The 25,078-nt window shown below is 48.0% G+C and overlaps 2 protein-coding genes across 2 annotated transcripts; one reads left to right on the plus strand and one right to left on the minus strand.

Annotated features, from left to right (window-relative positions):
• Window positions 1-919: 919 nt before the first annotated feature.
• GFM1 (G elongation factor mitochondrial 1) lies at window positions 920-25,035 on the minus strand (the record flags this gene model as incomplete). The annotated part of the gene is given in 19 exon segments (XM_084267726.1): window positions 920-1,344; window positions 2,112-2,165; window positions 2,930-3,090; window positions 3,578-3,722; window positions 4,773-4,935; window positions 11,948-12,030; window positions 12,968-13,105; window positions 13,508-13,564; window positions 14,192-14,293; window positions 14,955-15,092; window positions 16,523-16,610; window positions 17,529-17,683; window positions 21,538-21,688; window positions 22,233-22,349; window positions 22,998-23,202; window positions 23,449-23,581; window positions 24,195-24,347; window positions 24,920-25,005; window positions 25,008-25,035. Coding segments are annotated over 19 exon segments (2,289 nt in total). The 3' UTR covers window positions 920-1,212.
• Window positions 5,646-11,722, plus strand: LOC311194528 (latexin-like; the record flags this gene model as incomplete). The annotated part of the gene is made up of 6 exons (XM_084267638.1): window positions 5,646-5,774; window positions 6,626-6,688; window positions 7,284-7,458; window positions 8,261-8,397; window positions 10,519-10,581; window positions 11,627-11,722. The coding sequence occupies 6 exons, from the start codon at window positions 5,646-5,648 to the stop codon at window positions 11,720-11,722; spliced, it is 663 nt and encodes a 220-aa protein (XP_084123764.1).
• Window positions 25,036-25,078: the final 43 nt, after the last annotated feature.

The raw sequence follows: 25,078 nt of genomic DNA on the forward strand, positions 1-25,078 counted from the left end.
ATGTGCAGGGAACCCCCCCACAGAACCCATCAGCCAGGAACTCGTGTTGTGGCCAGCCTCTAATGATCACAGCATAAAAGCCACAGCTACACACGAACTATCAGCCACCCCATTTCTCTCCTGCCTCCACGCTGCCCTTAGAAGGCTTCTCTTTAAGTTTTGCTAAGTGTGTTCTAGTTGCCTGCTTAAGAAAAATCTCCAAATGCTGGAGAACCTGTGGGGCTTTTCTTAACTCCACTTCCAGCTGAGAATCTTCACAAAAATAAAGCTCAGAGAAGGATCTGGCCCAAAGCATCGTCCCACCCATGTACCGCTCTGTGCTGTGTTCAGCACCCACGTGCCCCTGACATCTCCCACACCTTTCTCCAAGGTTAAATAAAGAATTCTCACTGTGGAGGCTGAGGAGAAGCAGCCTGGCTGCCGCAGCCCTGTCTGTCTCTGGTAAACATCAGCCACAATCCTGTGCCAGGAATGTTGCTGCTTTTAAACTGGAACTTCATTCCGCATTTACCAGAAGCCTGTGAACTGAGTAGCTCAGGAAGCGAAGGAAAATTCAGCATGGATCCTGTGGCAGTCATTAAGACAGAAATATTCACAGTATCTTCTCACCCAACTGTAACATCCCTATTTTACCTCTCTCCTAGGAGGGAGCAGGATCCATTCAAGTGATTCCCAAGCCAAGCATCAGCAGCAACACACCCTCTTGACTGCAAGGTTCTGGGAAAAGAGATCTTTGCTTTGCTTTTAGAACAAAGAGCCAAGGAAGCAAGCCCATAAACTAACAAAAGCTGCTCTGCACTGCATGACGACACATCACCCTGTCCCTATCCAGCAGTGAACAGCTCAGTCTCCTCAACTAGAATTATTAATCAGAGAAGCAGTTAACGAGCCTCATTATGTAATAATGATGTATCCAGTGGGAAAAAAAAATAAAATTCTTTTAATACAGGTGATTATGACAGATTTAAACACAAATTATCATCAGTGTTTTAACCTTTATATATATTTTTGCCAACGAGCAGCATCTGCATGTGAAGGATTCAGTTGTAATCTGGTGGCTTCTCAGAGTACCACAAGGGCAGGACCTGGCGATGAATTGCAAGCCCGTCCCTGTGCAGCCCACACTGATCCAGCCAGCCCGATGGCTCCCAGTGCAGCGAGCTTCCAGAGGATACTGTGACAACCTGTCTGAAGAACTCAGGAGGACCAAAGTCAGCTCTTGGCTTTGCCCTTCTTCGCAGGAAGCCGTCCTGTTGCCTCGAGGTATTTGTTAATTACTTCTTCTTGAGTGCCAGGCAGACACGGATGGTATTTACAGTACTCCATGGTATATTCACCCTTTCCCTGGAGAGTTGGGCAAAAGAACAGTCGAAAGTGAGGACGCTGAATGCATCATCCTATTCAGCCACACCCTAACCCCTGGCAGAATTTGCAATCAGCATTTCCAATTAAGAGTTCTGATGCCAAGGCACGCAGGTATGACATGCAGAGACACACCAACAGTATCCCAACGCTGTTTCCTTGCTACAGGACCACCTGTGGTCCCATCTCCCCAGCAACAATTCTACTTAAAATCCTAACACAAGCATGGTAATTAATTAACAGCCTGTTTGAGCACTGATGGGATACCAGCGCTTGTGTGCCATGAGATGTGGAAGGGTGGGTTTTATGTAACATATAGACTTGCCTGATTCAAACCCATTTAATGAGCATCACTACAGGCACACACACAATTAAAAAGGGCTGTTTTGGTAATGCCAGTGCTGCTGTCAAACATCTCCTCTGCTTGCAGATGTCTGTAACTGGCGGAGTATGCCTCAGCATGCTGTGGATTTCATATCTTCACTCGTTCCCATCATTTTATACTACTCACAACTCGATCTCTTCCCTCCTCCAAGTATGAAAGAGGGGTTTTTTGGGCAGAAATGACACAGCCAATAATAGTGATGTCAATTAAAAGCAGTTACAGTGACAGTGAAAGCTCTATAGTTAAAGCTTCCCCCTTCTCTATTTGCTTTGATTTTCATCCCTTTCACTGCCGCAGGCGCTACCCGTAGGATGATGTGATTATCAGAAACAAACACCTTCCACCAGAAGTACCCAGCACTTACCTCTGTGCAGGACCTCAGCTCGGTGGCGTACCCAAACATATCATTCAGCGGCACCTAGAAGCCAAGCATGCCATTCTTGTAAGCCCAGCTTTGGGTTATCACCCCATTTAGCTCAATTACAATCCAGTCAGTGAAACCCTGGCACTCTCTGTAAGCAGTACTGACCTAATTACCTATGTAAGGTGCCTCTGGCTTCAACTAACTCATGTGCACAGCCCCACAAATCTCTGTTTGAATGCACAGGTACCAGAGTACCCCAGATTCAGCAAGCTGCATCGGCTGGCAAGATACCACAGCATCTGAACTGTCTCCAGCTCTAGACACAATTTATGAGGCAGAAGTGATGCAGTGTGTGGTTTGTCACTGGCTGAGGCTTTGCTGAGAGTATGCTTCTGCATGAGCCAATGAGACTACACATGATGCTTTTAGCAGGGTCACTGAGAAGTCCCTCACATCTGTCTGACATTACCACAGTTCATGCAGGGCAGAGCTGAAGGCAGAAAGCCGACCAGCAGACCTTCCCCCTGAGCTTTGCTCCTGCACTGCCACACAGATTTCTCTCCCTCTGGGGCAGCACCGCCCGCCCAGCGCAAGAAACCTGAGTTCTCCTCCCTTCTCTGCCATCCTATGGAGCAAGACAGATTTACAACAGGTTTGCTAGCACTGCACAATGCACTGCCATGAGTTGAAAATCAACTTTGTGCTTGTTTATCTGCTGAAAAACCTGTCTCCTTTATGCATACTAGTCAAGAAATAAACCAGTAACAGAGCTGAAGGGCCAGGCAGGAAAAGGTCAGGAACGAGTGAACACCACAAACCTCAGCGTAGAGAGTGAAGTAGCCCTCTGTGCCGTCTTGTCCTGTGATCACTCCGTGGCGGCGATTAATTCCAGCTATCACCACTCCCTGGAACTCAGTGGGTGCCATCACCTCCACTGCCATCACCGGCTCCAGTATCCGCACCGCGGCGTTCTCCATAGCTGGGGAAAAAGACTTGAACTGAGTAACCAAACGTTAAAGAACAAGCCTGGTGTGAATCAGATACCCCTATGCACAGCCAAGAAGCGTTTCATGGATAATGCTGAATGTTTCTTACATCAGTAGGGGGAAATAATAGCCCATTATGCAGAATTCCCACTCTCCTGCCTTTTAATCTCGAGACCGTAACACTGGGAGACACAGCTTCATAAAACGGTCTCATCTGGGTAAGAATGAAGTTGTTGGTGTCTCTTTACTGAGGGAAGACATGATTTCCTTCACACAACTACAGGAATTACTATGCCTCCTTCCAAATTTCTCTAACTCTTACATATATTCTGCTCTACCCAACCAGCTACATGGATACACCAGGTGTGTATGGGTACACCAGGCAACAAATGGACCCATAGAAAGAAGGCTGTTGAATTTAGCTCCAGCAGTAAAGCAGGAGTAAAACAGGAGTACGTGTTCAAAGGGCCAGCTTCATACCTTGCTTCAGGGCTCCTTCTCCCGCTCGGATGAAGGACATTTCATTAGAGTCCACCATGTGATGAGCACCATCCTCTAGGACAAACCGCACTCCAGATATCTTGTGTCCTGACACTGTACCTTTTTCACAAGCTTCTCGGAACCCCTGCCAAAAAACACCTCCAAGTTAGTGGTTTTGAGACCAAAATGAAGCTTAAAAAAAAAGAGCAGCATTAACAACAGCCTAGAGAAAACATTAAACTTAAAAAACAACACAGTAACGTTAAAATAAAACCCTTCAGTTTTCACCAGCAAAGCCTGTATCTATCCAACAGACCTTCTTGCTTGGTAAGGTAACAGAAGAAAGTTACAGTGGGGAGAAGTTCTCATTCCCAAGTGTTAGAAAACTCTGTGCTATCATTTTTCTGCACCTCAGTTTGATGCTGATAGTTTTTTAAAAATCAAAATCACACAACCAGCAAAGGCCAAGAAAAAGCAGTGTACTTGGGATTTTGCTTTGTTAAGGAACTGAGAGATCAGAAAGTGCAAGAATGTTCCATGTGGAAAGAACAGCTCTAACCACTGGACCACAGAAGAAGATTCTTTCAAGAATGATGCTTTTTCCAGGATTTGGCAAAAACCTTTTAAGTGTTGCACCATGGAATAACATAGGAGTTATTTTAGGGTGACCTACTATTACAGGAATTCAAGGGTTATGCTAGGTACTACTTAAAGTAGTATGTGATAAATTACACAGAGACACAGGCACAAAGGAAGCCCACAGAATATTTGGTAATTCATGCAGGAAATCTGGCTTAATTTCCTCAAAGAAGACACAAAAAAAAGTTAGGTATTTCGGGGTTAGAGACGAGAACTGTGTGGCTGTAACTGGAAGCAGAAGAGGGTTGTTAAAAAGCAGACAGAACAGAGAGATGCCTGGTTGGCTGTAGAAAGGAAAGCCTGCCTTTTGCTCTGCTATGGAATCAGAGGAAGCACACAGCACCAGAGAAAACAAGCAGCAGCTCCTAAACCAAGTGAAAATCCTGGGAATGGAAGGAGTTAAGCAAAGCCATACAGATTTGATTCCACCTCTGCTGAAGTAATGGAGAAAGCCTCACCTGGGGCGAGACTGTCACAGGGTATGTAGAGGGTACAGCAGGAAAGGGACAAGAACCACTGTTTCTTTGCTCATGAACACACACAAAATGCTCTGTACCTTTTCAACAGCGGGCACGAATTGTTTTGGAATGTTTGTGCCGACGGTTCTGTCTTCAAACTCCAATTTTGTGTAGTCCTCTGGATCCAGGGGCTCCAGAACACCAATGACTTTGCCGTACTGGCCCGCTCCGCCCGTCTGCTTCTTGTGCGTGTACTCAAACCTAAGGACAGACAGACCCCCAGACATCACGTTACTCCTTACACAAGCTCTACCCGAAGTTCCTGTGCTGCATGCAGCCTTATTCCACTTGGTTACACAACAGCTAAATGCCAAAGTAGCGTCTGACACCACAGCTGAGGGTTTAAGGTTTAAGGAGGGTGCACAGTGGCTCTGGGTTTAAGGCTTAAGGAGGGAGCACTGCAGCCCTGGGTTTAAGGCTTAAGGAGGGAGCACTGCAGCCCTGGGTTTAAGGCTGAAGGAGGGAGCACGGCGGCTCTTCATCTTGCAGGAAGCTGAGGAATTAAACCTCTCAAAAAGCCAACCGCAGAAACAAGGCGCTTCTGTGTGCAGTGAGCACACCAACCGCGCCTGCTTGCCTTCAGGCTTGTGCTTTTTGCTGACCCAAAACCACGCTGGTTTTCGTGCTGTTTCTGCCCGTACCTACAGTTCCACACCCAGCACAGCCGGTCCGGCGTGCGGTGCAGGCACTGAGCCGGGGTGCCGAGGGCAACTGCTGAGCGCTTGGAGGCTGGAGGGCTCCGCCGTGTCCCCGGAACCGCTGCCCGGCCCGCCCGGCTAGGACAGCCCCACACCTCGGCCCGGCCCCGCTCCTCCCGGGCAGCCACGGGGGCGGGAACCGGCGGGGCCGCCCGGCCCCGCTCCTCCCCGATCGTTTCCTGCGGGAGGAAGAGGAAGCCGCTCCCCGCCGCCATGGAGCTGCCGCCGAGCCACTATCCCGCCACCCGGGCGGCAGCGCTGGCCGCCGCCTACGTCTGCTACCGGCGGGGGAGCCCCGGGCGCGGGCTGGCGCTGCGGGCTGTCCGCCGGGCCGTCCGGCAGGTGAGGGCCGGGCAGCGGCACCCCCGGGCTGGCGGCCGGCTGCACTACCTGCCTCTGGCGGCGGGAGCGGCTTCCCGCCCCGCCTTGGAGGGGCCAGTCTGCCTCGAAGGGAGCGGCGTGTCCCGCCAACCGGGTCTCACCTCACGGCCGCAGACCGGCTCCTGCTGCCCGTGACGCGCTCCCTCGCCAGGGTCGAGCCCCGGTGATGGCGGTCGCCCTGGGCTCCGGGCTTGGGAGCGGGGCTGCGGCGTGAGGCGCGCTTGGAGCGCTCCTGCCGCCTGCAGTGTTGCCTCACTATTGCCTCACGGCACCTCCGGGCAAAGCCGCTCTGCTCGGGGCTGCGGGACCCCCGCCGTCCAGCCACTGGCTCTGGATCTGCCGGTACACCTGCTAGAAGGGGGTCAGGCAAAGCTTGAGTCTTACTGTAGGTATCCCAACAATACCTGACGTGACCCAATTCGCAATGAAGCGCAAAGTGAGGTGGACTTCACATGAGGAACCCAGTTAAGACTCTTACAGCAGTATTTAATCACACCGGGTGTTACTGGACAGCAGGAGATGGGGAGCCCAAAGAGGCAGCCAAGGAGTACAGGAGACTAGGAGTGGGCAAGGAGATACTAATTGGATGCTGCACCAGGTGCATGCTGAATTATGAGCAGGAAGAAGCTCTTACATACACTAATATAAGCTCATTATATATAATAATATAAGCTTTTACATGTAATAAGCGCTCCGCAAGGGCCCCGCAGAGCGCGGTGCCGCCGCAGCGCGTTTCACGGGACCCAGAACACTTCCCACACCACAAAGTGATTCAGCGTTTTACAGAATGTTCTTATGTCTTCCTTGTTTAGGCTATCGATGGTGTTGGGACAAAGTACCATCTGGAACTGGTGCTGGAAGACATCCTTGACAAAGTAAGTTCAGATTTATGTGATTAACACGTTCTGCCAGCAGCTGTTGGCACTGCTGATGGGTGGTACTAAAGGCATCGCTCTGTGCTGCTGGCCCTAGCAGAGACCAGTGAACACACCAGTTTACAATCGTAACTGGTATCATGTTTCAGGTATATTTATACTCCAGATTAGAACAAAAAGAGAAAAGCTCAATTTTACCAAAAGCCCCCCCCATTTCTTACACCATAAAAGCCCTGAACACACAGTACCTACTGTTCTGACAGGAGAAAACTCTCAAGGGAAGACAAGGGCTGACAAGGACATTTCAGTGTCACTCAGGTTCAAATTGAAGTTATTTGAACCCATGGCTCCCACCTGCACAGCACAAGTGACATTCCCCACCACAGACACTGCTCACTATCACGGCAGAGACACAACTGCCCTTGGAGCACAGTCATGGAAACACCTCAAATTTAACCTCACCTTCAGTAATCACACATCTCTGTGGGACAGACTCAGAGAACAGCAACCAAATTAAGAAATTTACAATTGCAAATTACCAATATTATGCATCTATTACATCAAATATTAACACCCACAATTAACTCTGTAACAGGACAGAACTGTTAACTGCACTGCTGAAGTTCTTTATCACCTGGGCAACAAAACCACTGCTCCAGATGTGCAATTCACCATTGAAGGAGACCTGAAGAATGCAGATGAAGCAGACAACATATTCTACAACCGAATCAAGAGCCTGGAAAAAGAGCTTGTGGCAGAAAACATACCAGGTACAAAGAAGGGGTTTGGGTGAGAAGGAAGTTTGTGGGACAGTGTCCTCCACGGCCAGAAGCAAAGCTGAGCTTAACTGACAGTGAGGCTCCATCCCTGTGGGAGCTCCTTCCCCACAAGCCAGGGCCGAGGGGGATCAGGCCACAGAGCTGGCTTCCCTTGCTCTCATTCAGGGTGGTGCATCAATCACAGCACCACCAAATTTATTCCAAAATCCAGAACCAGGACCTGACTTGCACGTGATTGTTCCTGAAAACCACTCACTATTGTCACCTCTCCCTTCACTGGCATCCTGCTCACCGCCCGTGGCTGTTCCCCAGTACCGTCTGTCAGGCAGACAGCCAGGGGCTGCAGGTGTAGCAGGAGCAGAGCAAGTTCCATGGGAATGTCAGGAGAAACTTTTTCCCTGTGAGGGTGACAGAGCCCTGGGACAGGCTGCCCAGAGAGGCTGGGGAGTCTCCTCTGGAGACATTCAAACCCGCCTGGATGCGTTCCTGTGGGATTTAGTCTGGGTGACCCTGCTCTGGCAGAGGGGTTGGACTAGATGAGTTTTTGAGGTCCCTTCCAACTCCTTACACTCTGTGGTTCTATGACCAGGGTCTGCTCTTCCTGCAGACCCTGAAGGCCTTACAGAATACACTTTAAGAGAAATACATAGAACAACTGCCCCCGTGGTGATACAGCTGCCATTCTGGTAGGCAGGGAGCTTAAGCAAGTGACTTCAGCAAGGAACCCACTGTTAGGTGAGGAGGGTCTGTTAATGGCTGCAACTCTCTGAATCTTGCTGGGTTTGTTTGCCAGACAGCCACGGCAGCGTGTCCCCAGAGCTGGAGCCCGTCCGCCTGCTCGCGTGGGCAGCCTCTGGCTACGTGATATGGCAGAACTCCACTGAGAACACTCAGTTCCAGCTTGCCCAGATTAAACATGTGAAGCAAGTGGTAAGTTACTATCCGTGGCCCTGCAACGACACCTGTATTTAGAGGCTAAGCAGCTGTGTGTGCACTGGAGTACAGCTAGAGCTAAGTTGTTAAAACCCTGGACTGTGCCTGAACTTCTTGGTCCAGTTTGTTTTTAAGCCAGTGCTTGGGTTTTGTTCCACCTACCCCCTTCCTCCAGCAAACCAGGAATGCTTGAGCCTTTTATTTAGACCACTCCTTGTCTTCATAAATTTTCCTCATAGAAGCTGCCTCACGTTGGCACCAGCAGTGCCATGAGCTTATTTAGTGAAGAAAATTGACTCTTCCACCTGCAGGTCATGGCGTTGGTTGCAGTTTTGTGTCACTATCCTGCCTTTCCCCTGAGCAGACGCCCAGCTGAGGGTATTCCTGCACCTCCACACACTGGATCACCAGCCTTGTCTCATGCTCTACACTGCCATGCAGCAATCAGTCAGAGTAATGCTGCTCGACATCCCAGCACTAGCCCTGTCTAGACAAATAGCAATGGGCTGCACCCCAAACCCAATGGAAATGCTTTTGCTTTTGTTTGCAGTGCCCCAGTCTCCATCCATTTGCTAGTTCACCTCAAAATACTAATCAAGAAAGAAAATCCTGTTTTAATTCCACTCTCAACATTCACTCTTCCCAAACTTACTTTTAGAATTATTTTTTGGAGGGGGTGGGGTAGAAGGAGGACAGAAAAACCCAAATTATTTTTTTAGTTGAGACATTCAGATTGCAGCAGCTCTCAACTCTTTTTTAAATCACCCAGCTAACAGCAACACTTCAGGGACAGCTTTCTACCTGATCTGAAAAACTCAGTCAACTGGAGCAAGGCTCTTGGTCTTACATTAGCATGATGAGCATTGGTTAAGTTAATGCAAGAAATCTGGGTCTGGGAAGACACATCACAAGGCAGAAAGGGAACAGACTTCTTCAGGATAAGTATGTTCTCTGTTCACTTCTTCCTGAGTGGTTACAAGTAATGTGTTTATCCTGAGCCCAGCTGGATCTGCTTTAAGCTACAGAACAAGACTGGCAAATTTCACTATAGCTATTCTAATTAATAGGGTCATTAGCTGCCCTTATCCACAGACCTTGCAGAATTCTTGCCTGGAACAGGCTTCACCAATAAAGGAACATGCCTGCAGAAGAGTTGTTACCAGAGCAAAGTTTTCAGCTTTGTTTTTAAATTAAGGGAATTCTGTAGATTCTCCCAGTTCCTCTCTATTGTATTTGGGGAAAACATACTGTGAGTTATGAACAACTCCTGAAGGGATGGTCAGCTTTAAATCCAAGGAAATTGGGTGTGTGAGCTCAGATAAAGGAGCAGGACTTTGTTTATAGAAAAACAATGGTATCATGAGTCCTCTGAAGAGACTTTGGGAGCTCAGATGTCTGGCCACTGAGGACAGCCTGTGGATGTCCATGAAGTTCTGGGGATGAAGGGAAGGTGAAGCTCATTCTGGGAGCAGGATTTGTTAAGGCTTTGCTCCCTCTGTTGGCTACGTGAGCGCAGTTCACAGACACTGCAGGGCTGTGCACACGAAGACTTTAAAACCCCCTTTAACAAACCAGATGAATTTAAGGATAAGGCAGGCAGAAGACTATTAAACTAAACCAGCTGTCATCTCTCTTCAGTAATTTTGTTCCTTCTCTTTTCCCTGAGGAAGAGGTACACAAAGAGAGCATGTTCCAGTGGCCAACAGGTATTCTGCCACTCAATCAATGATAACTTGTTCTCCACTATCAGGCCTCTGGAGTGTGTCCCAACTCCTTTGCTATCAACAATTTTATTCAGGGTTATTTGCTTTGTATCAACACCTTCTGGAATCAGGTGTTCCCTTCCCAAACATGTCCCTGAGCCTGAGCTCTACCTAGCCTCTTTAAGGGAGGATTGGGAGCTCTGAGTTTCACATTGGGTCTCTCACAGAAATACAGAACAGTATCTCTTGGTGTGTTAAACCATGACCAAGCTCCACCTGCTTTATTTGTTAACACCAGCTGCCAGTCTCATCTGAAATGTATTGGAGGATTTTTAAACTAAAAAAGAGAACAGACTCACTGCTTTTAAGGTGGGGAAAAGCCCCAAATTTAGCCCTTTTCATCTTGTCTTTCCAGAAAAGAAGTGATGAGTATCTGGAATTTGACTACATCATTCTACTCCATGAAATGGTGTCCCAGGTAAAGCCTTATTTCTAAAAAAAAAACCCTGTTTTTTAAGACTGCCAACTGCTGTGGTGCCTGCAGGTCAGTCAGCAAACAGGGTGAGGCTGGGCCATCACTGCCTGTCTCGGTGTCACTGGCTTCTGCCCCACTGCAGACAGGAGACAACAGCCTCCAACTTGTGTCAGCAGACAGTGATTTTCAGCTATTTCTGGGCAGCCTTGGGAATGGCGGAGGTTCAATACACCAGCCATTCACAGCTCTCTCCTCTTGGGAGATACTATTGCCAAACTGGCCAGGGATAAGGGAAAGGAGCAGCTGCCAGCATCCTGGTCTGCTTCCAGCTGGAGCTGCAAAGTGCTTTGAGGCTAGAGAGCAGCAGTGGACCAATATATGGGGGCATCGTCTACCCCAGGAGGTCTCAAAGGAAAGCAGCTGAAACTTTGGTTCCCAGAGCAGCATTTACTTGTGATCTGAGCAAGTGTTTCCATAAGAAAAATGCAGAAAATTTGAGTATTAAACCAGCAGCTCTCCTCTGTGCAACCTCCTGTAATAAACTGTCCCCTGGCAACAATCAGAGATGTCACTCCCACTTCTACCTCTGCTGCTTCCTACCCCTCTGCACTCTCAGTTGAGTTCAGGTATCTGTAGTGGGTTTAGTTTCTAAGCTTTCTATGAAGAAAAACTAAGGAATAGTAGCTAACTCCTTGCAGGACAGAAGCACAGGTTGTTCAGTGCACTCCATTTAGTGAAGGGTGGGTGGACAAAATACCGACAGCACCAGCAGTAAGAGGGGGGATCTGACAGAGACATGATTGAGCTGCAGAACTTGCCTAAATGAATGACAAGTGTAACTGTGGCAGCACAGAGCACAACACAGGCTGAAAAAAGCTTGCAGAAGATTCTGAGATCAGCAGGACTGTGTGTTACAGCACTCACCCTGTGCCTCGATTGACCTCCCTGTACTGAGCCCGGTACGGCTGTGCTGCAGCAGTTGGTTGCCATTCAGTATCATTCAAAGGAAACACCACCTCACTTTCTACACTTCATTTTCTACCCACAGGAGATCATTCCCTGGCAAATGACAGTTCTCTGGCACCCACGGCACGGTGTGCAAGTAACACAGGACAGCCAACAGCCAAAATACACGTCGGAGTGACAGACCACCTGATACAGCGAGGGAAGAAGCTCAAGTGTTCGAAGGGAGGGCAGACAGGTTGATGAGGGTGGATGTGCAATCAAGGTGCAAATCAAAAAGCCTCAGTTAAACTTCTCCTGTACCATGTGCTTTGATCTGATAATCCAGAAGGCACTTTGCTATGTAATCAAATTACATTTTTTAATGAATTAAGCCCCCCCCTCTGTTGCCAGAGCAAATACTTACTGCACAGGTGTGGAGATGTTCTCCCTGAAGGCAACTTTTGGCTTTCCCATGGTACAAGGGCACCCATATTCCCTTTCCATTCGCTGCAGGAAAAACCAAAAAACAAACCAGAATGAAACAGAGAGTTGTTCTCTTGGAACTATGCATTAGAGATGATTTTATTCACAGATCTTTCTGAAATGAGAAAGTTAATCAGGGTTAACCAGTGCTTTGGTTTGGGGTTGGATTGATTTTGTGGGTCTTGGTGGGGTTTTTTTGTTTTGTTTAAATGTTACATGTTGTTCACTGTCAGTCTGCAGTCTCTTGTTGAGGGGCTATAGCTTTACATGCAGGAAAGGGAACAGCATTAATTTCTTAAGTTGAAGTTTTTCAAGATAAAAGACTTCTTCTTTTCTTCATCCTGTCAACATTTCAGACACCTCTAATGCATTAGATTAAAATAAAATATAGACATCAACTTGAAAGAAAATAAATCAGTAACTGTTCCCTCCTGCTTGCATCATCTCTTATTATGGAATGATACATTAAAAACACAGAAACAGGCTATTTCTCTCTCCAGTAGGAAATGGCTAACAGTGAAATTCAGTATAAGCAAAGGCTGCTCAAGCAAAAGCATCGTGCTTAATTTGTTAATAGTGTTAAATTTGGATTTGAACCAAAACCTAAAACTATTCCAAGCAGAAGTTTCCTTTAAACAGACTGCAAGCCTTCAAAACAGAAGCCCTGGAGAGACAGCATCTTCGAGCACTGCCTATGAAATTCAGCTCTTCCCTAAGCAGCTAGCCTTGTTCACATCAATGCCACAGTGCTTCCTGCTTAGAAGACCTCAAATCAGCTGTCACATTACCCTGATTTACAGTGAAGCCAGTGGAGCTGTACAAACATCTGGTAAACTTGGCAACCACAAAATCAGGTGTAAAGGCTGGTGGCATCAGCCCATCCACAGCCAGAAAGGAAGGAGGATTCTTGGTTGGGAAAGCTGTCAGCAGCAGAGTCTAGGGAATCTGCTTTCCAAATTACCTGGGCATAGATCTCCAAGTGCAGTTCTCCCATTCCTGAAACAATAGTCTCTTTGCTCTCATCATCAAAGTGGGTTCTGAAAGTGGGATCTTCCCTTGTGAAGCGGCTCAGGCCTTTGGAAAACTTGTCAAAGTCATTCTGAAAAAGCAATTACACGCAGAAGAAAACATTAACACCCAGAAGTCACACAAGGAGGGCTCCAATGTTCTGTCAACTGCTCAGCAGCACTTCTACTCTCCTGTGGTTATTTTCTGAAACACAGCTGTGCATTTACACCTGTCTTTATCCCCCACCAGTTATTTCAAGTCCACTTCTACCCAGGCCAAGGACAGATGTCTTCGTTCAGCAAAGTGATGCCATCTACGAGAGTCACATCCCGAGTTACTTCAACATTTTCTTCCTAAGTACTCTGGCTAGAACCTTTAAAACACTGCTCACCTTAGTCTGTGGCTCGTATTTAACTGCTAATCTACATGGAACTGCAAAAGCAGCAGAGGAAAAGGCACTCCAGCAGGAAAAGGCTGCTTCACAGGCTCTTACCTTGTTGGAAGGCTTCATCGCTACAGAAATGACAGGGTCAGGGATGTGAATCGATTCCTGCAATGAAGGAAAAGCTCATACAAACAAGTTCCACTACACCTGGTGATGGTATTTCTCCAGAAGAGCTTTGTCACAACAACTCCAGGCTGCAAACAGGGGGGGACTGCTTTGTTTATCTAGCTTGTATCTGACATCACAGAGTAATAAATTCATGTAACTCCCCTGGGGATTACAAGTCTGCACTGTAACATGTGCCATACTGCCAACTACAGTATTTCCAACACTGTTTCCTAGCTGTAAGATGATATCTGGATTTCACACCAGTTAAAAGACTTCCTATCAGATTTTGTAAATATACTTATATAAATAAAATAGATCTATTTAAATAAATATACAGAAACATTGCTTAGTGCTTTTGGGTACAGCATCCACTTCTTAACAGTTTGCTAACACTGAAGTAACATATTTGATGTCAAGAGTAGTAAACAGGCATCTCTCTCACACACATACCATACTGCTATATATTTGGGCTCCTGGAGGTGTTACAAGTAATCACAGTAAGTATTTGTGGTTGCCTATACATCAGAAAAAAACACTTCAACTGAAGAAACGATGACAACCTTCTACAACACAGTCCTGGTGAGTTCCAACACACAAGGTGCATGGGTGAAAAGGTGTACTCACCATGGAAATGTCAGTACTGGTTTTGTCAGTGAACGTGTCCCCACTAGCACAATCGATTCCGAACAGGGCACAGATGTCTCCTGCATAAACTTCACTGACATCCTTAGGAGAGAAAAGTTTACTGTTTAGATAACACTGAAAGGTATGTCACAAACTACACCTGGTTTTAAGAAGATATATAAATACTCTGTTTAAAAGCTTGAAGTTAAGTTCCTTTGAAAATTCCAGTTCTGTGTATCTGCTAACTCTTTATTCAAAGCACACAGAGGGGACCTCAGCCTGGATGCTGACTTATTCTAGCTGGAGCATGTGAAGCAAGTGACATACTGTGTTTCACTGCTACACAGTCTGGGAATCTTAAACAGGACAGGGAAGTATCTGCAGCAATTTGAGAATCCAGTTTCAGTTCAGGAATTGTATCCAGTAATCATGTGGAAAAAGACATTTCTTTGTGTTTTGCCAAATCTTGTTTCCCCTCTCATAGATATATGGAATATAGGGATAATACAGCCACAGCCAGCTTTCTGTAGCTACAGCCTCAAAGCTGCTTTACAACTTCTTGGGCAAAGAGTCTTTCACTTCAGCTCAAAGAATACACTAGAGATCATTCCAGTTCCTTGTAGAGTTCCATTAAATGCTACAGGCAAGTACGAATTAACAAGAAAAGCAGCAATCCAGCATATTGCATCGTTCAGACAGCTGAAAAGCAGGGAGCTTGTTCAGTAAGAGTGGCCCCAAAGGCACCCTGTCCCCTCGTGCTCACCTCCATGTTGTCCGAATGCATGCGCACCAGTCTCTGCACACGCACCCTCTTCCCAGTCCTGGTGTTGTAGATGTAGTCAGATTTCTTCAGCATCCCCTGATAAACTCTGATATAGGTTAACTGCCCAAAACGGCCAGCCTGGAATCACAATTCATTAAGACACAATCAGATCCAGTCACCCTGGGAATGCAGCCCACCACTGTCCGAAGCACGGCCTGCACCGCCTGACTCGATGTTTCTGCTTGGGGTTTCCACCCTAGGCATGGAATGTAAGCTTTCTGCAATGCAGCCTCAGCTTTCCCTTGGTGCTGGAACCTGGCATCTCCTCACAGTGTTCTTCACTTCATCAGCTTTACCACTCCCAAACCTTCCCAGCAGAGGCACATGTTAACCAGCAATTTGGCCAGACACATTCCCCAGGAAATCTAAACTGCTGCTCTTGAGGTAGCAAACAACTTGTCTGGTTAAAGCTGTGTATACTTTCTCCCTCATGTTCCATTGCTTCTAGTTTAAAAGAAAACCAAAATGTTTCTTTGAACATGGAATCCCAGACTGGTCTGGGTTGGAAGGGACCCCAAGGATCACAGAGCCCCAACCCCCCTGCCACAGGCAGGGACACCAACCTCCAGGCCTGGAGCTACACAAGGTTGCCCAGGGCCCCAGCCAACCTGGCCTTGAACACCCCCAGGGATGGAGCACCCACCCCCTCTCTGGGCAGCCCCTTCCAGCCCCTCACCACTCTCTCTGTAAAGAACTTCCCCCTAATACCTAATTTAAACCTTCCTTCCTTCAGCTTCACTCCATCCCCCTTGTCCTGCCAGTCTCTGCCCTTTAACAAGCTGATTCCCCTGTGTTTCTCTGCTCCCTTCAGGGACTGGAAGGCTGCAATGAGGTCCCCCCACAGCCTTCTCTTCTCCAGGCTGAACCAGCCCAGCTCCCCCAGCCTCTCTTTGCAGGGGAGGTATTTGAAATAAGCCCAAAAAAACCCCAAATGTTCAGGTTTTAACTAAGAAAATCATGAAGTATTTGAGGCACACGACCCATTTTAAAACCTCCACACAAGGCAAGGTCAGATACATTTGCAGATTTTATGGCTGAAACCATTTTTTAAGAAGAAATTACATTTAAATTTAAGCAAAGTGATTTTAAACTCCATTCCATGGATGTTTTGGCATTGCTCTGTTTTCTTCTCAAATCACACCTAAGGAATCTGGATACCTTCTTTCCTCCTTCAGAGCTTATACAGCGCAAGCACATCTCAGATACTGGTAGCATGGGAAGCTAGTCAGGTGGGTAAAATTCTCAGCATCCTTTCTCTAAAACCTTTAGCTTTGCTTTACTGTGTACCCATCAACCAAAGAAAAAAAGCCACTGCACATACAGACAGACACACTGAAAGCACAAAGCTTTAAACATCTGCTTTTCCCCCAAATTAAAAGGCATTTTCCCAGGCATCAGTGCCAAGCCTACAGCTCAATGCAAGCAGGACTTGTGTTCACAGGCAACTCTTGTAGGGAACACTGTGCTTCTCCAATGGTTTTGCTGCCTTAGAAAGGAAACCAGCTTACCTCCAGTTTAAAAGCAAGGCCTATGAACGGCTGGGAATTGTCTCGAGCAGAGTTCAATAGGAACTTGTTGTTTTTGTCTTCAGAATCCCTTAAAAACAGGGATGGAGAGGGACTTAATGTTATGGCTCAGTCGTGGCAGCCTCCCCTAAGCCCAACCCTAGGAAGCCCCAAGAGCCTTGGGTTTCACAGGTAATAGAGACCTAAAGATGCTCAAACACATAGCTCCCACATACCCCAAAAGTGCCTCAGAGGAACTGTAACAGATCCCCAAAAAGGGGTTGAAACTATGACAAGTATCCCTAGCCCTTCACACCAGCCAGCTGTTTTGCCATGAAAACAATTAATCACCCACTCAGACCCAGCTCATCAGCAAGTCCAGCTTTAGAGTGGAGAAAGAGACAATGCAGGAACTCTTCTGATGATGCTCAGGAGATGTTCTGCCTAGCAGGTAGATGTTAAGAGGCACAGCAGCACTGAGGACTCAGAGTGAGGTAACCACTGGGAGAAAAAGTAATAAACTCCATTTATTAGCATCATTTCTCTTCAGCTGTATCATGTGAGTAATTCCTGACGCCAGCCCTAAGCCACAACTGGAACACTAAGGGTGATTTTCCTGCTTCTTAATCACTTCTTAATCACAATCAAGGCACAGGTACTTCAACAAACACATCCAAATGAATACAACATCAGTTAACACGTTTTCAGCCATGCTCTCTCCTCTCTGTAGGCACAGGTTTAAGGGTTGTGGTTCATTTCTAAGGAACTCTCTCATCAGGTAATAATTATTCAAATTTTAACATTTACCAGGTGTTGAAAGAACAGCAACAGCAACACTCAAATGAGGGATGAGCCTCCTTTGGCTTAGAAGTTTGGGCAAAATGATGATGGGATTATTGAGTACAAACAGGGAATGATCATGTCTTTGGTTAGCAAAGGCTCTGCTACCTATTGCACTGCCTTGAAACCCCATCCCAAGACCAGTGTGTATGCTCATGACCATACTTACCCCTGGTTAAGAATCGCATAGTTCTCAACCTCAGAAGGGTTGGGGAGGTATTCCAGGACAGCATCCAGCAGTGGCTGAACTCCTTTGTTCTTCAAAGCACTTCCCACCAGTACTGGTGTAAAGGTCTTCTTCAGAGTTGCTCTTCTGATTGCAAGCTGAAAAACACCAGCATGTTACTCTCCTCCTGCAACAAGGAGGAGACTTACAAAGCACTAACCAAGCAGCAGCCCAGATCAGTCCCTCATACAACCCCCTACACAAGGGCTTCCCATAAAACCTGCTCACCAGAATTCTAGACAAGTGAGAGATTGTTTTTCCCCCCCTTATCTTAAATTCAACTTAAAAATGAGAATGCCCAAGATAAATATAATGATAATATCAGTGTATTCAGAAATAAGTTTCTTGATTCCCTGCTAATAAGCCAGCATTCTTCACTTCTGTTCCAGATGTCTTGTTTGCCCAATGCAGTTATGGTGGGAAACACCACATTTAACTTTGTGGAAGTAAGATGAGATGCTTTGGTATCTTTAAACTACATAAAACTCTTCTGAAAGAGGAAGTTAGGGAGGGGAGGGATATTTGGGTAAGTGCCATGCACAATGAAATGTTGCTTTTTGAAGAAGGATGTTTTAAAAGCACAACAGAAGAACCTGTTCACGTTCACCTACAGAGCAGAAGTTGCACCAACTGTCCTGGGAACCTTCCCAAGATGTCCTAGCAGACCAAGCCAGATCAACTGCTCAGTGACCTCATGCTCACCTGGTGCCTCTCACCCAAGCATCATAAGTTTCTGTTACAGTGATCTCAGCACCTTCCTTAAAGGTTGACAGAAGCTATTTGCCCTACAATGAATTACTGTGGCCCAGCCTGACACTTCGGTCCCACCTCTCCCTGCCACCAGAGGATGCCCTGTCCCTGTGCTTCCTGGGAGCAGGACCTCTGTAAAGAGCTCCTGCCTTCTCTGGAAAGCTAACAGAAGGACTTCTCCTTGACAGCCAAGACAGGGAACCCCATTGTGTAATCTAGGAGTTGAATAGTTAGAGTACCCAAAGACAGGTGGCTAAGCTACCTTCAGAATTAACAGAGAGAAAACAGCAGTTCCCTAAACCTGCTGATGTAATGACATAAATAATACAAGGAAAAAATTCCCATGTTGGCATTTCTGAGTCTGTTCTCACACACTGGAGCACTGGAACTACAGCTGTACTGACACACGGTGCTTTTATTCAGCCATGTGCTCTCAAATGCAGCACAATCACTGCAATTTATCCTCATTAACCATTCTTCAGGGGAGAAAGTAATCTTATTTTCACATAATGGCTGTCACTGGGTGCCCCACTGAGTACCTGGGACACACCAGTGCCTTTGGTGTAGTATTATGGAAAGCAGCGAGTCAGGAGGTGTTTAAGCAGCTGATCTTCAGCAAACATCATATGCTACGACTGTGGCATCCTGGAGTGATGCTGAGCATCACTGCCACAAAAAGGCATTTTCAGTGGAAACTTGGCTGCTGGCCACTGAAAGAAATCCATCTTCAGGGACATATTAGTACAAATTAACCTGCAGCTGCAATACTATAGCCATTAGAGCGGTAATTAATTGGCTTTCAGAAGTGGGAGGCAGAGGCATGCTGAATAGACAAATTTATCTGGGTAACAGATTTCCCCCCCAGCAGGAGCTATCAGAAATAGCTTCCTGCTAAAAATCTCTCACCTCTTACAGCAATGCAGCGCATTCACATTGGTACTGTTGCCTCTGCCAGGTGAAGGACAGATCCTCAGCTCGCTATTCCTGTCTTTAATAAAGTGAGAAGGGCTGCTCTGTAACAGGAACAGCTCAGGCTTCATACAAGACTATTTATACTGCAATAGCTCAATGCCTGGTTATCAGGAAGAGATACATTTGCTTGGGATTGTCAAGTGGTTTTGTCCCAAGCCAAGCTGGGATACACGGATTCCTCCATGCTCTTCCTGGAGACATCAACCACCTTAAATAACCCATACAGCAAACAGTTTTTAAAAAACCCACCTCCAAACCTAAGGTCTGTAGCCAAGATAAAAGCCATCAAAATTTAGGGCTTGGGAAGATTCAAGTAAATAAACCTTAAGGGGATTTGCAACTTGGATCAGCTCTGAGGGACTGCTGGTCCTCTATATCCCAACAGAGAGCGGGCAGCTTCCAGGACAGCAAGCAGTGCAAACCCTAACAGGGGAAGGATGATGGCACAGAGGCAACAAGGCACTGCTAACGGGCCAGGTACTTAGATAAGGACTTAAATATCCAAGCTGTGTTTAAAGCAGCAACCTCAGCGATCACATCTGACTCAAACTTAGCTGGTTTAGCAAGCTCCACTCGGAGAAACAGCTCCTGCTTACAACATTTTGTCTTAATTTAACTCATTGTCTTCAGCTACCAACTGAAGCACCCAGCTGCAGGCAAAGGAAAAGCAGGAGGAGGTAGCAAGCATCAGGAGAGGTAGCAAGTCAGGCAGGAGACTTCATGTAACACCACTGCCCACAGACAAGCTGTTCTAGCTCCAACAGCAGCTCTCAGAAAAAGCTGTCTGCCTGGAAAGGCTTCTCCCACTGCAACAGGCTTTTCAGCCCTCACTTATTTAAACACACTGAGCAACTAGTTTCCTGTTACAGATTCAAGGTTTGACTAATTAACAGCTATTAACAGCAGGCAATAGATTACTGCTCAAGTTAACTTCTGACACTAGCAAGAGGTGGTGGCAAACAGCAAGATGCATGACAAACCCCTGCACCAGCCAAGCCCAACACCGCTGAGCCCAGGCCTGCAAGCCATAAATCCCTCAGCGTGGTTCCCTGCACTGCCCTCTGCCAAGGCACAGCGCCTGGCAGACAGCTGTGTGCCAGCAGCTACACGTCTTGAGTTACACCCCCACCCCGTGGGGCTGTGGGGTGAATGTGAACCAGCTTAGCACTCCTCTGAGGGTACGTGTCCCCAGGTTACCTCTGTGCTCACGGCACAGCAGGAGCAGGTCCACGTGTGGCACAGACCCTCCCAGCTGAGGCTGGGGCAGCCAGGCCGCTGCGCCTGTCCCGACTGGAGCCTGTACCAGGGTGACTGGCGGGCAGCCTTAGTCAGCTCCGATGCTGACGGAAGGAACTGCCTTCCCATGGAACTGTGGTACATGTCGCTTGCCAAGCCCGACATCCATCAGTCCAAAAGGAGGAGAACACTATGGGCTGCTGTCCAGCCTCCACAGAGCTGCACAAGCAGGTCTCAACCTGGAGCAAACAGCAGCAGACTCACGTGAAGACTGACCAACTGCCACCTCCCCAGGCCTCCCTACCACCTCCTGGTATGTGGACAAGAGCTTGAAGGAACAGTGACACCAGACTGTCATGAGAAGAGTTTTCAGTCTATGGCCTTCTGATTGCTTCTGTGAACATCCCTTTACGTTGGCATGCTTGCCACTTGATATCTGAAGTGCTTCATCAATAAATCATGTATCACTTTCTTCCCCCTCTTCCAAGAAATGCAATTCTCTCTGGGTTTTTTTGAGAACCATATTTTGACCCGGACTCTTTTCCTCTGGAGTCTCCAGGTAAAGCCACCCAGTTCCCTTCTGGTGTGCTGCTCTTTTCTCTTTGGATGCAATCAGTGCAAATACAAATAAGGCAGGATTTCCTAGGTGTAAAGATGACAACTGACTTGCTGTAGGACACAAAGCAAGTCAGAGCCATCAACCTGGAACAAGGGCAAGGCAAGAGAACGGCAAAACCAACCAGATATATCTTTGAGCTATTTGCTGGTCCCTAAAGAGCAACACCCAAGCTCAGACTCTCCAAGACAAACCACAAAAGCAATCTGGAACAGACCCTCAACGGGGAGCAGAGCAGAGTCTGTCTGTGAGACGTGACACTCGCACCAGGGAACTCAAGATAAAGATTGTCCTCATGGCTTCAAGACAATTTTCATCAGGGCTGAAGGGAGCAGCAAGGTAACAGTGCTACAGGAAGAAGAACCACAATAAAGTTACCTTTAACTCAGCAGCTGTGGGCATCTTTTCTTCCAAAAACAACTCCCCAAGCTGATCATCCGAGTTAGCAACGCACTCGATCAGCTCCCGGCGCCGCTCCGCAGCCTCAGCTCTACACTCGGCTGGAATCTCATCGTACCGAAGAGTCTGGCTACACACAGACAAACACCAAAACCACTCTAAAGGAACACAGCACAGGAATCAACCTTCCCACAGCTGATCATCCTGATCACCAGCCTGACCAAGAAGAATTCACTGCTGACAAGGGCGTTAAAGGATGTAAGAATGTTATCTGTGCTGCTTTAGCAGAAGAGGGTTTCTTCCCACCCACAGCAGGAGTTTGCAAGGATGCAGGACAACCTGTTCAACAGCCTCAGCCACATCTTCTCTTCACCCCAGTAAGCTCATGCCAAACATACACCACCAGTCCCTGTTACGAAGCAAGCCCCCTATTCCTCAGGGTGGGAAGCGTGGCTACTGCCCCTTCACACCACTGCAGCTGGCAAACGCCTCATGCTGCAGCTACCCATCGTTAGATGGGACCCTGCAGAACCATTCTGCTCTAACTGAAGGGTGGTACCCCAGCCCTAGCACAAACCACATCCCTAACTTCCAAAAAAGCAGCCTTTTCCACCTCTGAAGGGATACTACAGGTGGCATTACTCAAAGAGAAACATGCAAGGTTCAAAACTTACCCAAGGGCACCATCAAAATAGATTGCTCTTTCTTCAATAAGGTCTATAATTCCTTTAAAGTCTCCCTCCAGCCCAATTGGAATCTGAACAAAAGCTGCATTGTGTTTTAACTTGGATCTGAAAAAGTGAGCAAATATATATTAGTTCAAGAAAAAAGTCATTTCTATGTAGGTGCTCCTGATGGTCTTTGAACAACATCCCACCCCTACAAAAATCACTACCTTCTGTCCCTCAGACAGCACCAAAAACCTACCAAAGCCAATGAAAAATGCCTTTCCCTTTTGGGGAAAGGAGGCAGTGCAAACTGGTTTCAGATTAATTACTTGATTATGGGAGTTGCTTTTCCCTTAATGAATGTTAACATGTGGATCTCAGATGAAATTAGGTACAGAAAGACCACAGGGAGGGTGCACACAGGACTTCTAGGACCCAAACCAGAAACTGTCCAACCCTCAGTGATGTCCCTGCTGTAAGCTACAGCACAGCTACTACTGAGACTTCAGAGCAGCTCCAAACACAGTTCCATCAACAAAACAAATCCCAAAACAAATCACTCTTGGTGACTGCAAGCCCAGGCTGACCCTCACACTTGTTTCTCCTCAGAAAACTGAGACTTGTTATAGGTGAGATTAAGATTTAACCTCAAGTCAGGTTTCATCCCTGAAACTGTGACTGCAGACCCTGCAAGAGATCGCTCTTCTCAGTGCTAATCTGCTCTGTGACAAGCACAGTACTATTTCACAAATAACTTTAAGTAGTAAATACCTCAACTGGTGAACTGCTCTGGCTGGACTGGAGCCCAGTCTGTCCAGTTTGTTGATGAATGTTACAAAAGGGACATTGTAACGCTTCATCTGCCTGTTCACGGTTATTGTCTGGCACTGAACTCCTCCAACAGCACAGAGAACCAGAATAGCTCCATCAAGAACTCTCAAAGACCTCTCCACTTCAATTGTGAAGTCCACGTGTCCTGAACAACAAGAAAGAACCCAAACCAAACCCATTATTCATAGGTGATAAAAGCTACTGAGGAACTGCCTTTCATGACTGCAGAAAAGAGCAACAGCCAACAGAATCAGTCTCAATCTGTACAGAAAGAGACCTGACAGCTTCACTGGAGTGATTAACGAACAGAAAGATGACACTGTGCTCTCTGTACACACACGGGGAACAGCAATCCCAACAGCAATCCCAACACAGCCACAACTGTTGGTACCTGGTGTATCTATGATGTTGATGTTGGTGTCTTTCCACATGGTGTACGTTGCTGCAGACTGAATTGTGATTCCACGCTGCCGCTCCAGCTCCATGGAATCCATGACAGCTCCAACTCCATCCTTACCTTTCACCTTAGGAAAAAATTAGCCCATGGGAGTTTACTAAATATTTTGCGTGAGCAGGAGTGATGCTTTATATGTGAGCATCATCTTTCACGCAGCGTAGAAAAGGAGCCATGGCAGAATCACTCAGAATGACCAAACTGCAGCTGCACCTGTACCTTCAATGTATTCTGCTCTCCTAAGGATCCTTCCTGAGGGAGGCTATCAGGAATCTGGGGCAAATTATGTTTCTTTGGGAATTTAACAGGCTAACAATCCTGAAGCTAAAAATTCCATCCCTACGTTCTCTGTTTCCCAGCCGACTTTCAAAAGGAATGCTTGTCTTCCACTGCACATTCAGCACGGAGGTGGTAAGGGAGCAGTATGCCTTGAAACAAGATTTCAAGATTTTTCTCCTCTGAGAAAGGGAAAGCACTGCAGTAAAGGAGGGATCACTTTATACTTAAAGGGGTGTTGAGGAAACCCACAGATTTTCAGGGCTCCTCCTCCAGCTTGACCAGAAGAGCCTTGTTGAGCCCTCACCCCACATACTACAGGGTGCAGACAATCAAGTCGCAGCAATGTCGTGATGGCACCGGGCCTGAGGAGGGCGGGCCTGCTCCGCAGCCCTCCGAAAGCCCACCTCGTGCATCTGCGCTATCCTGCCGGTGTAGAAGAGGATCCGCTCCGTTAGCGTCGTCTTCCCCGAGTCGATGTGGGCCGAGATCCCGATGTTGCGGATCCTCTCGTTGGGAAGGACTCCCGAAGAGCAGTGCCTGCGGGAGTTCAGGAGGAACTGAAAGGCAAAAGGTCGCCGGTTCAGATGGGAGCAGGTCAAGCACCGCTCGCCTGAATCAGTCTTCTGAGGTCAGGTCAATCAGTTAAAGCCAAACGCCCTTTCCAAGCACCCGCAGGCTCCGCTCACAGCTCCGGCTGGGCCCGAAGCAGCCAGGCAAGCCCTCCCTGCCAAGCCCAGCCTCACCAGTTCCACCTGCCGAGGCACGGCCCACCCCCTCCCGCCTCCTGTTCCTCTGGCCGACCGGCCGCACCATCTCCCCGCAGCCGACGCGGTGCCCTCGGGCCGGCCTGTCCTCCCGCCACCGCCTTCTTCCCAGCCCCGCTGCCTCCCGCTCGGCTTCACCGCCCCGCAGCCGCCGCCTCGGAAACGGCGGAGGCCGGCCCGGGACACAGCACCGTGTGTCCGGCTCCGCTGTGCCCGCGGGCGGGCTGGGCCCTCGCAGGCTTCACCGGGCCCGAGGGGTCGCGTCCCCGCTGCCCTCCGCGGGGCGCCCGCGCTGGCCCGGCCCGTTCCGCCCCGCCCCGCCTTGCAGCAGCCGCCTCCCCTCAGGAAAGGGCCGCGGCCGGTACCTGCTGCTGCCGCAGGCAGCCCCGCGCCAGGCCGGCCGGTACCACCCTCGCTGCCCGCAGCATGGCTCCGTCCCGCTGCTCAGGCCGCCCGCCGCCGCTTCCGGGGCACGGCGCATGCGGAGCGGGGCAGCGGCTGGGCCGCGCCGCCTCCTGCCGAGC

Source organism: Gallinula chloropus (genome assembly GCF_964237585.1).
Source record: "Gallinula chloropus genome assembly, chromosome: 8".
In the NCBI taxonomy this organism is placed as follows: Eukaryota; Metazoa; Chordata; class Aves; order Gruiformes; family Rallidae; genus Gallinula; species Gallinula chloropus.